The following is a 14,633-nucleotide window of genomic DNA, read 5'->3' as shown; positions in this document are numbered from 1 at the left end:
CAGACATATCAAATGTAGGCCAAATGAAGTCCTGTCATTTCATATTTTAGCTACATAAAACATAAGTAAAAAAAATAAAAAAAATTTCATTCAGGGCAAACTAAATTGTCAAAAATAAACATCGATGGTATTGCATCTTGCAGACACTTTGCTAAACTGACACTGTATACTGTACTTACAATGAAGCAAATCATGCGCTGGGACATGAGAGCATTTGAAAGCATGTGTCCCCATACCCATTACTAACTTTTATTTATTTAGCACATTTTCATGCAAAAATCTGTAACACAAACTGCTCTACAAGAAGTTAATGAAAAAATTACCATTTCAAAGAAAAAGTATAAATGTATATAGTGTCTTCCAAAATGTTTGGGACAAAGAGACATTTTTCTTTGATTTAGCCCTCTGCTCCACAGTTTAAAACTGCAAATCAAACAATTCAGATGTGATTAAAGTTGCAGACGTTCATTTAAGGGTATTTGCATTTCAGTTCAAGCATGCAGAAATTGCAACACTTTTTCTACATGGTCCCCATATTGCAGGACACCATAATGTTTGGGACAATTGGCGTGTCAGGTTTATGATTACTCAGGTGTTTCATTAGTGCATAACATACCTAGGCTTGCTTCTTCCCTTTGGAATTTGTAGTTACCATTGAAAGACAAAGAAGCCATTATGAGGCTGAGGACCAAGAATAAAGCCATTAGCAATATCAGTAAAACCTTAGGATTACCTAAATCAACTGTCTGGAATATCATTAAGAAGAAAGAACACACTGCTGAGCTCAGTAATCAGGAAGGGACTGGTAAGCAAAGGAAGACCTCCTTTGGTGATGGCGGAAGAATCCTAACTATGGTAAAGAAAAAGCCCCAAACGCCTGTGCGACAGATCAGGAACAGTCTTCAGGAGGCAGATGTGGATGTGTCAGAGACTACTATCTGCAGAAGACGTCATGAACTGAAATACAAGATGACCAGATTGCATTTTGCAAAAACATTACTTAAAGAGCCTGCAGAATTCTGAAAAAAGGTCTTGTGGACAGATCAGACAAAGATGAACCAATATCAGAGTGATGGCAACAGAGGAGTGTGGTGACCAAAAAGAACTGTACAAGGTCCAAATCATATGACCTCAACTGTTAAACATGATGGTGGAGGTGTTATGGCTCGGGCAGGTATGGCTGCCACAGGTAATTGCACACTTGTCTTCACTGATGCTGTCACTGCTGACAGCATTTTCACAATGAATTCTGAGGTGTATAGTAACATCTGCTCAAGTTCCAGTAAATGTCTCCAAACTCATCCTACAACAAGATAATGATCCCAAACATACATCTAAAGGGACACAGGAGATTTTCAAAGTTAAAAAACAAAAAATTCTTGAAAGGCCAAGCCAGTCACCTGATTTAAATCCCTTTAAATGCTTTATTATACCTGCCATTGCTATGTCACAAATATTATGCTGCCCTTAAATGGGGAACCATGTTTTTTTTTTTTTTTTTTTAAAGTAATTTCTACATGATGTAGCTGAATTATATGCAGATACCCCTAAATTAAAGTTTGCAATATGCACTTTAATCATGTCCGGATTGTTTGATTAGTAATTTTAAACTGTGGAACAGATAAAACAAGTAAATCAAGGACAAATGTCTCTATCCCAAACATTATGGTGGATACTGTATAATCAAATAAAACAAAATGAAATGTACAAAAGCAAAAAAAATAAGTTAAAAAAAAAAACTATGCTATTGTCTAAAGTGCCTTGTTTTGTTCACTTATTCCAGGTTTGGTGGTTTGCACTCTCAAATTACTCATAAGAGGTTTTCTCAGATATTCCTGTGACAGTGTATTAGCCACCAGTCCTGCTTTTTGTTTTGTATTGTGTATGAACGTTTATACACCAGTGATTTTTTTCTTTGCTATTTTGACTTTGCTTTTTAAAAGTTAGTCATTGTGGGTTATGTGTAGGGAATTTTTATGGTCGGGTAAATCCACCATCTTACTATAGAACTTTTCCAGCGATTTTCAGTTTCAAACTACATTTACATCATCTTTTAGTGGGGTGGGGGGTTCAGGCAGTTGTTTAGTTTGACATCTCTGGTGACTATTAGTCCACAACTTGCCCTGATTTTGTATTAAGTAATAGAGGTGGCTTGTGTGTGTGCAAAAGCTGGCAACCAATGAGCCACCAACAGCCAAGTTGGGGCCTCAAACTCCAACCAATTTCACCCCAACCTAGCAACAGGGCAGCTGTGCAGCACCTCGTGGTCACTTTGCATGCTTATATGTAGAAATGACCCTGGGTGCAGTATGTTAAACTTCTAAGTTAGTGCGACTTGCTTTATCTATCTATCCATCCATCCATCCATCCAGTATCCAACCTGCTATATCCTAACTACAGGGTCTGCTGGAGCCAATCCCAGCCAACACAGGGCAGAAGGCAGGGAACAAACCCCAGGCAGGGCACACACACACACCCACACACCAAGCACACACTAGGGACAATTTAGGATCACCGATGTACCTAACCTGCATGTCTTTGGACTGTGGGAGGAAACCCAGGCAGACACGGGGAGAACATGCAAACTCCACACAGGAAGGACCCGGGAAGCTAAACCAGGTCTCCTTACTGCGAGGCAACAGCACTACCACTGCGCCACCATGCTGCCCATTTATTTATTTATTTATTTATTGGTGGATCAGTACCCAGCTCCATTTGTCTTCTGGTCTTATTTTACTGCCTGAAATGTGTTAAAATTTTTAGGTAATGGCAGCCAGCATTAGACTATTCTTTAATGATAACAGTATAAATTAGTTCAGTCTAGTTTACCGACTTTTCACTCCAAAGCAAGAACAAATGTGTCTCTAATCAAAGAACGGCAGGGTGCTTGATGCATATAAAGGCCTAAAATTGGATCTAAAGGTAGTGGGCAAGGCAGCTTAGGCCAAAGTTGTCACTATGTCTGTCACTTTGGAGCACCATGGCGATGAAATGTGAGTGCAGCTGTCGCATCTGAAAAGACTCCAGCATTAGGTGTTGTGGCCAATATGCTTCAAAGCCGTCATAGAGAGCCATGCCTTTGTAGTGTGAAGGGCTGGGGCTTCAGGCTTCCTCTAATTATCTCGCCGTGTGTTTGAGTTAGCAAGCAATTGTAATTTGTGTTTTGTTGGCAACACGCAGAGTTGAGTCGATATGCTAGAAATTAAATCCTGTTGTTGTTAAGGCTGGACCATTTAGTGGAGTTACATGCATAGAGTGGTTTGAACTCTGGTATATGGATATATGCATGTAGTGAGAGCAGAGTAGTAAGAAATGTTGGAATATGGAATGGAAGTGTGTTTGTTCTCAATAGCCAGTGATATGAAAACCTGCTGAAACTGGATCATTTTTCTTTAATGTCTGGTGTGTCTCAGACTATTCCCCTCTTAATAATAATATTATTAATTGAACAGTTTGTCATTTAGTATGTGTGCATTAGCTCTATGGGGGAATGCAGATGGCCTTTATAAATGAGTGGCGTAATAGCTAAAAAAAAAAAAAGAACAACAAACCACAATGTAGCCTTTTCATTTCCTGCCTCTGATCCACTAAATGATCCTGACCAGATTTCTTAACTTGCCTCTGCTTATAAATCATACTTACTAAGTAAATTGGGAAGTACCATACTGTAGAAAAGCTCTGTACAAATTAAAGGTCGCATGTTTGGTTTGGCTTTTTAATGTGAAGCAGAGTTTAAACACAGGGTATTTGTAACCGTTTTCTGATTATTTTCTGGTGAACTTCCTCACAACTCACTACCTATATTAGGCCTTGTCCAGACTACTGCATTTTTGCTTAAAAATGCAAAAATTAGTCTCTGCTTTCTTTTTGGATTTTATTGATTTTAATAACAAGTAACATTCCATACAAATAAGTCAAGTTTTACCAGACTTGGTTCAAAACAAATCAACCCCCACCCATGCAAGAGAGAGCTAGGCCAGCAGAGTAAAACGTTAAGCTAGTAAAAATAAGTAAATAGATAAATTAATAAATTTAAAAAATAAAATTAGCAAAAAAAGGAAAAAAAAGAGGGGAGAGAATCAGCTTTCTCAATTCAAATGCTTATTCTAAAATGTTATTGATTAGTTCCTGCCATGTTTTGAAAAAGTTTTGTACAGATCCTCTAAGTGAGAATTTGATTTTTTTTTCCAATTTCAAATAGCATATAACATCAGTTAACCACTGACTTAATACAGGAGAGTTAGGATTCTTCCAGTTGAGCAAGATAGATCTACATGCCAGTAGTGTATTAAAGGCAATTACAGTTTGTTTGTCCTTCTCTACTTTAAGCCCATCTGGAAGTACACCAAACACAGCTGTTCATCGATTAGGATGTCTGAAAGGCATTTAAAGATTTTGGTCCAGAATGATGTTCATTTGGTGCACGCCCAAAACGTGTGGCCCAGTGAGGCTGGAACTTGATTGCAACATTCGCAGGTTGGGTCTTACCCTGGAAACATTTTGGACAATTTTAAATGAGACAAGATGTGCCCGATATATAATTTTAAGTTGAATAATTGTATGCATTGTGCATTTGGAGCTCAAGTAAATTGTGTGCATTGCTACCTTGCACTCCTTTTCTGAGATGTTGAGTTAGGGATCTTTTTCCTACTGTACTCTTGGTTGTTTGAAAGGGAGGGACTGTAAAATGGTTTTATATATTACAGAGATGCTGTCCGAGTCCTCAAGACAGATCAGTATTTTTTTTCAGCATAGAAGTAGGTGGGCGGTGAGGAAAATTGGACAGGTTTTGTTTAACAAAGTTTCTAATTTGAAGGTAGTGAAAGAAATGTGTTGCTGGAAAGTTAAATTTGGAGTGTAATTATTTGTAGGATGCAAAAATGTTGTCTATGTATAGATCTCTAAGTGATTTAATCCCGAATGTTTTTTGAGAGAGTGGAAAAAGGTGGTTCTCGCGCAGAGATGCCACAAATAAAAGCTTCTCTATCTTAAAATACTTCCTACATTGGTTCCATATTCTGAGTGAGTGAAGCACAACTGGGTTGTTAGTATATTGGCGATGACTTGTACTTGTTGGGGTACAAAGCAAGAAATATAAAGAAGTACTGCAGGATTTTATTTCTATTCCGAACCAAACCTGTGTATGTTCATCTATTTGTGTCCATGTCCAGATTTTTATAGCTTGTATATTTGCTGCCCATTAATAAAATTGAAAGTTAGGTAGAGCCATACCACCTTCCGCCATAGGGCTTTGTTGGGGCGCCCTTTGGATATGTGGATATTTTGAATTCCAAATAAATGAGGTTATGGTTGAATCTACTGTAATTTCTTTAAAAAATTATTTATTGATGTACTGTATATTGTAATGTTTTTAAATAAATAAAAGACTTAGGAAGGATATTCATCTTAACAATGTTAATTCTTCCAGGTAAAGTGAGATGAAGGATAGACCATCTATGCAATTCTTGATCATTTTTTTCTATACAGACGGCAAAATTTTGTTGATAAAGAGCTTTATGTTTACTTGTGATGTTAACTTCTAGGTTTTTAAACTGATCTGTGATGATCTGCAATCCAATATTGAGTGCTTGAGAATTCACTGGAAAGAGCACACTTTTATTTTAAGTTAATTCTGAGACCAGAAGTCTTTTGAAATTCTGTTAGTGTTGTTAGGACTGAAGGCACAGTATTTTGTAGATCTGATGTATACAGTACCATATCATCTGCATATAGAGACATTTTCTGTTCAAGTCCTTCTATAATAATCCCCATTATCTCCTAAGCATTTCGTCAGTGAACTGCCAGTGGCTCAATGTCGATTGTAAAAAGTAGGGGTGACAAGGGGCATACTAGGTTCTAGTTTAAAGCAGTCTGAATTAATGTTGTTAATACAAACTGAAGCTTCTGGACTGGTATACAGAAGTTTGATCCATGCACAAATGTTCGGGCTAAACCCAAATTTCTCCAATGTAGTGAAAAGGTAGCTCCATTCAACCATTTCAAGTGCTTTTTCTGCATCCAATTTTGATAATATCTCTGGGGTGTTAGACTTTCTGGGTGAATATATTACATTAAATAGGATTTGAAGATTGGAAGCTAAGTGTCTGCCTTTAATAAATCCAGTTTGGTCTTGTGATATTACTGAAGGAAGCACTTTCTCAATACTTCTAGCTAGGACTTTGGAGAATATCTTAACATCATTATTTAGAAGTGAAATTGGTCTGTATGATGCACATTGTAATAAGTCCTTATTTTGTTTTGGAAAGATGGTAATTGATGTTTGGTGAAAAGTTTGAGGTAGAATTTTATTGTCTCTAGCTTCTGTAAAAGTTGCTAATAAAAGGGGAGCTTGTTGAGCTAAGAATTTTTTTTAAAAAATTTGCCAGGGTAGCCATCAGGGCCTGCTGCTTTCCCACTCTAAAGTGAGTTTATAGCATCTCTGATAGTGCCAGAGATTTATCCAAGTCCTCTGCACTGAGAGTATCTGTTTGTGGTATACTGTATGTAATGCATCCAGAAATGCATTAGATTGCGTCTTGTCTTCTTTAAACTCAGTAGAATATAAGGACTTATAGTAGTCTCCAAATGTGTGCATTATATTTTTATGGTCAATGATTTTGTCTATGTCTATGTTGGTGATTGCTGGGATTGCACTTCCTACTTATGTCAAGCATTTTGAGCTACATTGTTTGTAGGAAAATTTGCTATATAAATAAATGTTGTCGTTGTGGATTTGTTGAGCTAAGATCTTATTACCTTTCTGTCCATGTTCATAGTAATGTTGTCTTGATTTAAATATGAGTTGTTCAGTTTCTTTAGTTGTTAAGAGGTTGAGTTCTGAATGTAGAGCCTGTCTTTTCCTATGAAGTGCCTCACTTGGACACCTGGCATGTTCTTGATCTATTTTAGTAATTTCGCTGATTAGCTCTGATACCTTCTTGGTTTCCAATTTATTTGTGTGGCAAAGATATGAGATAATCTCTCCTCTTAAGAAAACCTTCAGGGTTTCCCAGAGTATTCCTACAGAAACCTCTGAGGATATATTTGTCTCTAAAAAAAAATCTATTTGTTTGGTTATAAATTCTGTACAGTTCTCGTGTGCTAATAAAAGTGGGTTAAGACACCATCTGCGACATAAGTATGTGGGGCATAATGATTTTAGCTCCAAGATTAAAAGGGGCATGGTTGGACATAACAATAGTGTCGTACTTACATGATTTAATCATAGACAAGAAATTGTTATATACAAAGAAATCAGTTCTTGAGTAGCAATAATGCACTGGTGAGTAGAAGGAATATGTTCTTGAGTTTGGGTTTAGAAATCTCCAGGGGTCTGATAAGTTGTGATCAGTTACAAACTGTGTAATTGTCTTTGCAATGTTAGGTCTCCTGCCATAGGGACGATGACATCTATCTAGGTCTGGATTTAAAACACAAAGTCCCCAGCCATTATAATTTTATGAGTGTTCACACTGGGAATGGATGCAAACACATTTTGGATGAAGTCCTTATCATCCACATTGGATGCATAGATATTTATCAGAATCATTGTACAGTTAAATAAATTATCCATGACAATCACATATCTCCATTCAGGATCAGATATTCCATCTGATACTGCAAATGAGACTGTTCTGTATATAAGAATTCCCACACCTAGTTTTCTTTGTAAAGCTGGAATGGAATATTTGGACAGTCCAGTCTCCCTGCAGCCGAAACTGATCCTTGCTTAATAAGTGAGTCTCCTGTAAAAATACTATTTAAGCATTTCGAACTGCTAGGTGAGAGAATACTTTCTTTCTCTTTAATTTGTGATTCAGACCTTTAACATTCCAGCTCACAAAGTTAACAGTTTGGTCATGGAGACATTGCTTCTGAACTTTTCTTGTCATTTTGTAGTCTTAACTGAAAATAAGACAGCTTTGACATTAATTTCCAATTTTCCCAGGAGTTTTTGCCATGAAGCCTATTATTACGTTGGCACTTGTAAGGATTCAAGGATAGATTAGAAATAGCTTGCTCTCTTTCTTCCCCCCCAGTCCCCCTGCCTTGAGATAGTAAACCCAGAGAATGATGTTAAAATGTAGCCCTGGATAAGCATAGTAAGCCCTAATACATTAAACCAAGGGTATGATGTTAAACAGTCTCCTTTAAAAAAAAAAATGTACACATACATACAGTACTGTGCAAAGGTTTTAGGCAGGTGTGAAAAATGCTGTAAACAAAGAATGCTTTCAGAAATATAAATAATTATTGTTATCAATTTACAAAATGCAAAGTGAGCGAACAAAAGAAAAATCAAATCAATTATTTGGTGTTACTACCTTTTGCCTTCAAACCAGCATCAATTCTTATAAGTACACTAGCACAAAGTCAGGGATTTTGTAGGGTTATAGTCAGGTGTATGATCAACCAATTATATCAAACAGGTGCTAATGATCATCAATGTCACATGTAGGTTGAAACACAGTCATTAAGTGAAACAGAAACAGCTGTGTAGGAGGCTTAAAACTGGGTGAGGAACAGCCAAACTCTACTACCAAGGTGAGGTTGTGGAAGACAGTTTCATGTCATGGCAAGATTAAGCACAGCAGCAAGACACAAGGTAGTTATACTGCATCAGCAAGGTCTCTCCCAGACAAAGATTTCAAAGCAGACTGGGGTTTCAAGATGTGCTGTTCAAGCTCTTTTGAAGAAGCACAAAGAAACGGGCAACATTGAGGATCGTAGACGCAGTGGTCGGCCAAGGAAACTTAGTGCAGCAGATGAAAGACACATCAAGCTTATTACCCTTCGAAATCGGAAGATGTCCAGCAGCGCCATCAGCTCAGAACTGACAGAAACCAGTGGGACTCAGGTACATCCATCTACTGTCCGGAGAAGTCTGGCCAGAAGTTATTTTCATTGAAGAGTTGCAGCCAAAAAGCCATACATCCGACGTGGAAACAAGGCCATGCGACTCAAGTATGCACGGAAACATAGGAACTGCGGTGCAGAAAAATGGCAGCAGGTGCTCTGGACTGATGAGTCAAAATTTCAAATATTTGGCTGTAGCAGAAGGCAGTTTGTTTGTCGAAGGGCTGGAGAGCGGTACTATAATGAGTGTCTGCAGGCAACAGTGAAGCATGGTGGAGGTTCCTTGAACGTTTGGGGCTGCATTTCTGCAAATGGAGTTGGAGATTTGGTCAGGATTAATGGTGTTCTCAATGCTGAGAAATATAGGCAGATACTTATCCGTCATGCAATACCATCAGGGAGGCGTATGATTGGCCCCAAATTTATTCTGCAGCAGGACAACGACCCCAAACATACAGCCAAAGTCATTAAGATCTATCTTCAGCGTAAAGAAGAACAAGAAGTCCTGGAAGTGATGGTATGGCCCCCACAGAGCCCTGATCTCAACATTATCGGGTGTGTCTGGGATTACATGAAGAGACAGAAAGATGTGAGTAAGCCTACATCCACAGAAGATCTGTGGTTAGTTCTCCAAGATGTTTGGAACAACCTACCAGCCGAGATCCTTCAAAAACTGTGTGCAAGTGTACCTAGAAGAATTGATGCTGTTTTGAAGGCAAAGGGTGGTCACACCAAATATTGATTTGATTTAGATTTCTCTTTTGTTCATTCACTGCATTTTGTTGATTGATGAAAATAAATGATTAGCACTTCCATTTTTGAAAGCATTCTTTCTTTACAGCATTTTTTCACACCTACCTAAAACTTTTGCACAGTACTGTATATGCATATAATTGTAGTTAAAGCATAAACAAAAAGTGCCAGAGAAGGGAAAAGGATGTATAATTACGTTACCAGTATCATTGCAAGTGGACCAAACAGCTGGTACGATGTTCTTTGCCATTCCGTGGCAGGATGCAACTCACAATCATAGTTTCAAAAAAGTGTCAGGATCAGTTTTCTTAGCTCTTTTTCTACTTCCTCCATAAAGGTAAACGATGTAGTGCTTGCCTTAAATGTCCACTTTCAGTTTGGCAAGATACAAGAGGCTGTATCTGATCTTAGCTTTCCATAAGCGCTGTTTAATGTTGTAAACAGCGGCACGTTTAGCAGCTGTTGAGGGTGAAAAATCAGGGAAAATAAGAATGTGGTTATTTTGAAATGTTTTTTGTCTGAGAAATAACATCATATGTAATTTAGATTGTAATTTTTTCGATACACACAATAAGAGTCCTAGGTTTAGAGGTATTTGATCCCCATATGCGGTAAGCTGCTTCTATCTCTGTGTCTGTTTTGAAGTCCTCTGCAATTATTTTAGAGAATAGTTCAGCTACAAATTTCACTGGGTTTGGACTTTCACAATTCTCAGGGAGGCTTTCGATTCTAATATTATTCCTTCTACATCCATCTTCCAGCAAGTCTGTCTCCGAGTATTTTGCATTCTGAATTTTCAGCCGTTGCTTTTCTCTCAGTGGTAGATGCCAGTTGTTCGGCTATTTCAGTTTGAGTCGTGAACGTTTGCTTAACGTCTTCCAACTGAGCACCAAGTGTTCTGCTTATTCTCAGACTTAGACGCATTTTCCTGAATTTGTTCCTCAATTTTTTCTAGCATACCTTTGAAGGCTGCCTCAAAGCGATTATTTACATGTTTCTCCTTGTCTCTAATATCCTGCAGCAGCTTCTTGTTTGTCTTGTGTATGTCTTTTATTTCCTTCCTAATATAATTTATTTCTTTCTTTATATCCTTCTTGAGCACCTTTATGTTGGTGACCATTGTGGCGAGCATTACATTCAGTTCAGACAGATTGTTTTGGTCTTTGTGCTCTGTGGGTGAAGTGGCAAGCCCAGTTAAAGTCGATGCTCGCGAGGAGTAAATGACAATGCAGAAGGCAAGGCCATTTTCAGTTTAAGATAATCTTCTGGAATCGATGAGCTATCGTGACCTGAATCACTTGCACATTCCTTCCCATTGTCACTCTTGGCTTTTCCCGGGAAATCTGTGCTTTCGTCTGTCTGTTCCAGGTCAGTCTCAGATGAGACCAATTTCTGGTCTCCGCTTTCAACCTTTCATTGACCCAAAAATGAACTCCAGAGCCATATATTCCTAAAAATGCAGCCTTAGTGTTGTGGCCGTAGTTTTTCAAAAACACAGACAGACTGATTTGTACATTATTATTATGTGGCCAGTCCCTGACTGGATTTTGCTCATAACAACGTCTCATTCCTTTATTGGTCGCCATTCATGAAAGATAAACATATACCAGCACAAAGTGACATAAAAGAGTTGCTCTCTATAGATGTGTTGCTTACCTCTACTCAACTAAATTGTGTTTTCTGCTGCTTGAATGTGATATATGTGCGCAAAAGGCAGAAAGTGTACTGGCCACTGCAGCTTTGTGATCAAACCTGTGCCCAGCGCTGTTACTACCTTTTCAAGGATTTTTCTGCTGATAAGTATATGCCCAGTGTAGGTGAACATCTGCATCATATTTTGTGTTTGTGTTGTTTTAGTGTGTCTGGACGACATCCTTTTATAAATGATGTGAAAATGCTAGTATGAAAAGAGATCTCTGTCTTAAAAGCACCCTTTTTAAATGGAAACATAGTATTGTGGACATAGCCTTAGCCATCTACCTAATATAATTTGGGGGGGGGGCAAGGGCAGAAACCTGTTCCAGAAGAGTTGGGCCACCAGGAATAACTGTCAAGGTGATGCTTTTTCATCGCTGGACACTTCCATTTTCGTGAAATGTGGGAAGGAAAACCAGAGTATGCACACTCAAAGGCAGAACATACAAACTCAATAATACTGTAATCAGACTAGGATTTGAACATAGTATATGTTTAGAATCTCTTTTTCTCTCTCTGACTGTCTGCACATGCTCTTATCTATTTTACCGCAGGTGGTATCATGCAAATTTGCCAAGAAACCAAGCAGAAAACATGCTGATGAGAGTTCCCCGAGACGGAGCTTTTCTAGTACGCAAACGGACCGAACCAAACACGTACGCCATCTCTTTTAGGTAAGGAACAATAAGGAAATTGTTTAGACAACCCAATGTCCCGATTTGTGCCCCTTGGGGTGAAAAAGTTACAAGCAAGACTTGAATGATGGAAAGGAGGAGAAGATCACAGAGTGTTTAGAAGGATTTCTCTGAGGGCTTTTGTTGGTTATTGCTTTGCTGAGTAATGAAAATGACTTTTAAGACACCATTTTTACTCTATATGGTCAGTTTATGGATGGCTACTTCAACCCTGCAGGGTCTGCAGTTGTGTTGTTTTCATTTGCATCAATAAATACAAAGTAGTACCATTAATTTCTGCCTAATATTTATCCCATTACCTGTGCTGATGTTTGTTTCCTTTTCAGAGCGGAGGGAAAGATTAAACACTGCCGTGTGAAACAGGAAGGCCAGATTGTTACCCTGGGCAACTCTGAGTTTGATAGTCTGGTGGACCTTATTAGTTACCATGAGAAGCATCCGCTGTACAGAAAAATGAAACTGCGCTACCCGATAAATGAAGAGACGCTAGAGAAAATTGGAACAGCAGTAAGTGTAGTCGTTAGGGTTTATGTTTGGATCAGAATTATTAAAAGTTCATTATCTTAACATTTCATAATGATTGAAACCTCTCATACCTCCTACATATGGACTAAGTTGGTTTGATTTTTTTTAATATCCGATATTTCATTAACTGAAACTATTCCTTTTTTCCCCTCCAGGAACCAGATTATGGCTCTTTGTATGAAGGACGCCATCCAGGATTTTATGTAGAAGTAAACGAAATAGCCCCGTTTAAGGTGAACTTAGTGTCTATTTGTCTATTAAGAATACCTTTTTATTTAAATTGTTGGTGCTTTCCTCTTATATTTAGAAGTGATTCCAGTTTTCTTTAGTTTTTTTTTCTATTACTCTAACTAAGTGTACTTTCACTTAAGAGACCACTACTCTGTACAGTAATTGCAATTATGTTATAATGGCACTAGGCAAATTCCACACTTGACCTGAGACACAACTGATGAGACCAATCCTCGAGTACAAAGAACTATCTTTTATTTGTGAAAGTGTGCCACACTATGGACAATCAAAATAAACACCTGACCCTTGTCGAGTACAGGCCTTTGTCCATATTTCCCTCCTGATTCCAAGATCACTCATCTAAAGAGGGTGAACTTCTTTTTAAACTGGACCCAGGAATATTTTTTAATTAACTGAGGAGTAATGCTAGAAGTACTTATGAAACTTCAGAAGCATATTCCAGAAGGATTTCTGTGTCAGACTGACAAGGGAATGGAAGCAATCTGCCATGAGGTTTCTCCAGTGGCATCCCATAGTTCCCCAATAGCGTTTCCTATTCCAACTACACTTCCCATGCAGCTGTGGTAATATAAACTGGAGTGACACCAGAGGGATGGGCAATATGCTCCATAAGGGAAAACATATTGCTTTGACAATCAGCCTTCCACTGCCCCTCTGTTATACCTCCTTCAAATTGAGCAAATGCACCACCAACCACTTCAGCCAGGTCACTGCGCCATCTGCATTCACAATGTCTAAAAGTCACAGAGAGTGACACAAGTACAAAGAAATATATATAGGATGTTTATTTTATTTCATGTATTTTTAGAATTCATATATCCTTGGTCATCGAAATTTTGAATTAAAGCTTCTCTGCTGCCAAACAATGAAAGGTTAATTATAAAACATCTGCAAATTATACATCCATCCATAGATTTTTTTTTTTTGTTATTTATTCTAGGTTACTTACCCTGAGAACAATAGGCTGATAGGATAGGAATAGCTCCAGATGAGATGTCACTATATGGCAGAACACACACACCCATAAACACTCCCAACCTTGCTAAAAATGGAGGAAGAATTACAAATAAGCCCTGCAGCAAGGGTCAGAACTGTGGAAAGAAGGCTGACTACAGAAAAACGTCTACCCTATTTAGTAATCCACTTGCAGACTAAGCTCCGCAAGATGGCATCACTTACCCACGTTGTTCCACATTTTTCAGTATTTTTTAGGTTTTGTTGTGTTGTTCTGAGAGATTTGTTTCATATTGAATTAATTGCATTTTAGTAACTACAGCATTGAGTGATTTCTGCTTTATATTGTTACTAGCCATGCTACCTGTTGAAGACAGCTAATAGAATAATTTTAAAATATTTGCTATCTCTTGCCTTTCATGTACCTTCAGTGTGTTTCCTCTATATGCATGTGTGTGATTTGTAAAACTTGAATTTTCACATTTGCAAGATGCCAGAGACATGCTCTTGAAAGGTTTGTTTAATCTTTTGAAAAAATGAGATTTAGATTATTAATGCGATGATACTGTATACTTTGAGTAAATGAAATCTTAGGAATGTATACATGTTTTTCTGAAAATGTAACTCAGTTAAATTTTCCTTACCAGGCCAAATCTGCTGGTATTGTAAAGTGGCATTCACCCTGGAGTTTAATGAAAATGTTTCACCTTCACTGTGGACTGTTGAGCAAGGGTAAAACAATTAAAGGAGCTGACCTCGACACAAATATGGTTGTTTTTGTATGAAGCAAATACAAGGCAGCTACTATATGCCATTGTCTAAATAATCTTTAAAGTCGAAGCAGAGATATGAAGTTTTTTGATTGTACAGTAATCAGTGGCCTGGTTTAAAGAACGTATGTAT

The 14,633-nt window shown here is 37.9% G+C and overlaps 1 protein-coding gene across 1 annotated transcript in view; it reads left to right on the top strand.

Moving 5' to 3' along the window:
* plcg1 (phospholipase C, gamma 1) overlaps positions 1-14,633 on the top strand; it is a 201,168-nt gene that overhangs the window by 158,340 nt on the left and 28,195 nt on the right. The window contains exons 18-20 of the mRNA XM_051932817.1: positions 11,859-11,978; positions 12,326-12,506; positions 12,680-12,757. Of these exons, the coding sequence (XP_051788777.1) occupies positions 11,859-11,978; positions 12,326-12,506; positions 12,680-12,757 (379 nt within the window). The remainder of the gene's footprint in view (positions 1-11,858; positions 11,979-12,325; positions 12,507-12,679; positions 12,758-14,633) is intronic.

The sequence above is a fragment of the Erpetoichthys calabaricus genome, chromosome 10, assembly GCF_900747795.2.
Source record: "Erpetoichthys calabaricus chromosome 10, fErpCal1.3, whole genome shotgun sequence".
NCBI classification, from domain to species: domain Eukaryota; kingdom Metazoa; phylum Chordata; class Cladistia; order Polypteriformes; family Polypteridae; genus Erpetoichthys; species Erpetoichthys calabaricus.
The sequence above is the reverse complement of the archived record's forward strand: the minus strand, read 5'-3'. Positions and strand labels throughout refer to the sequence as shown.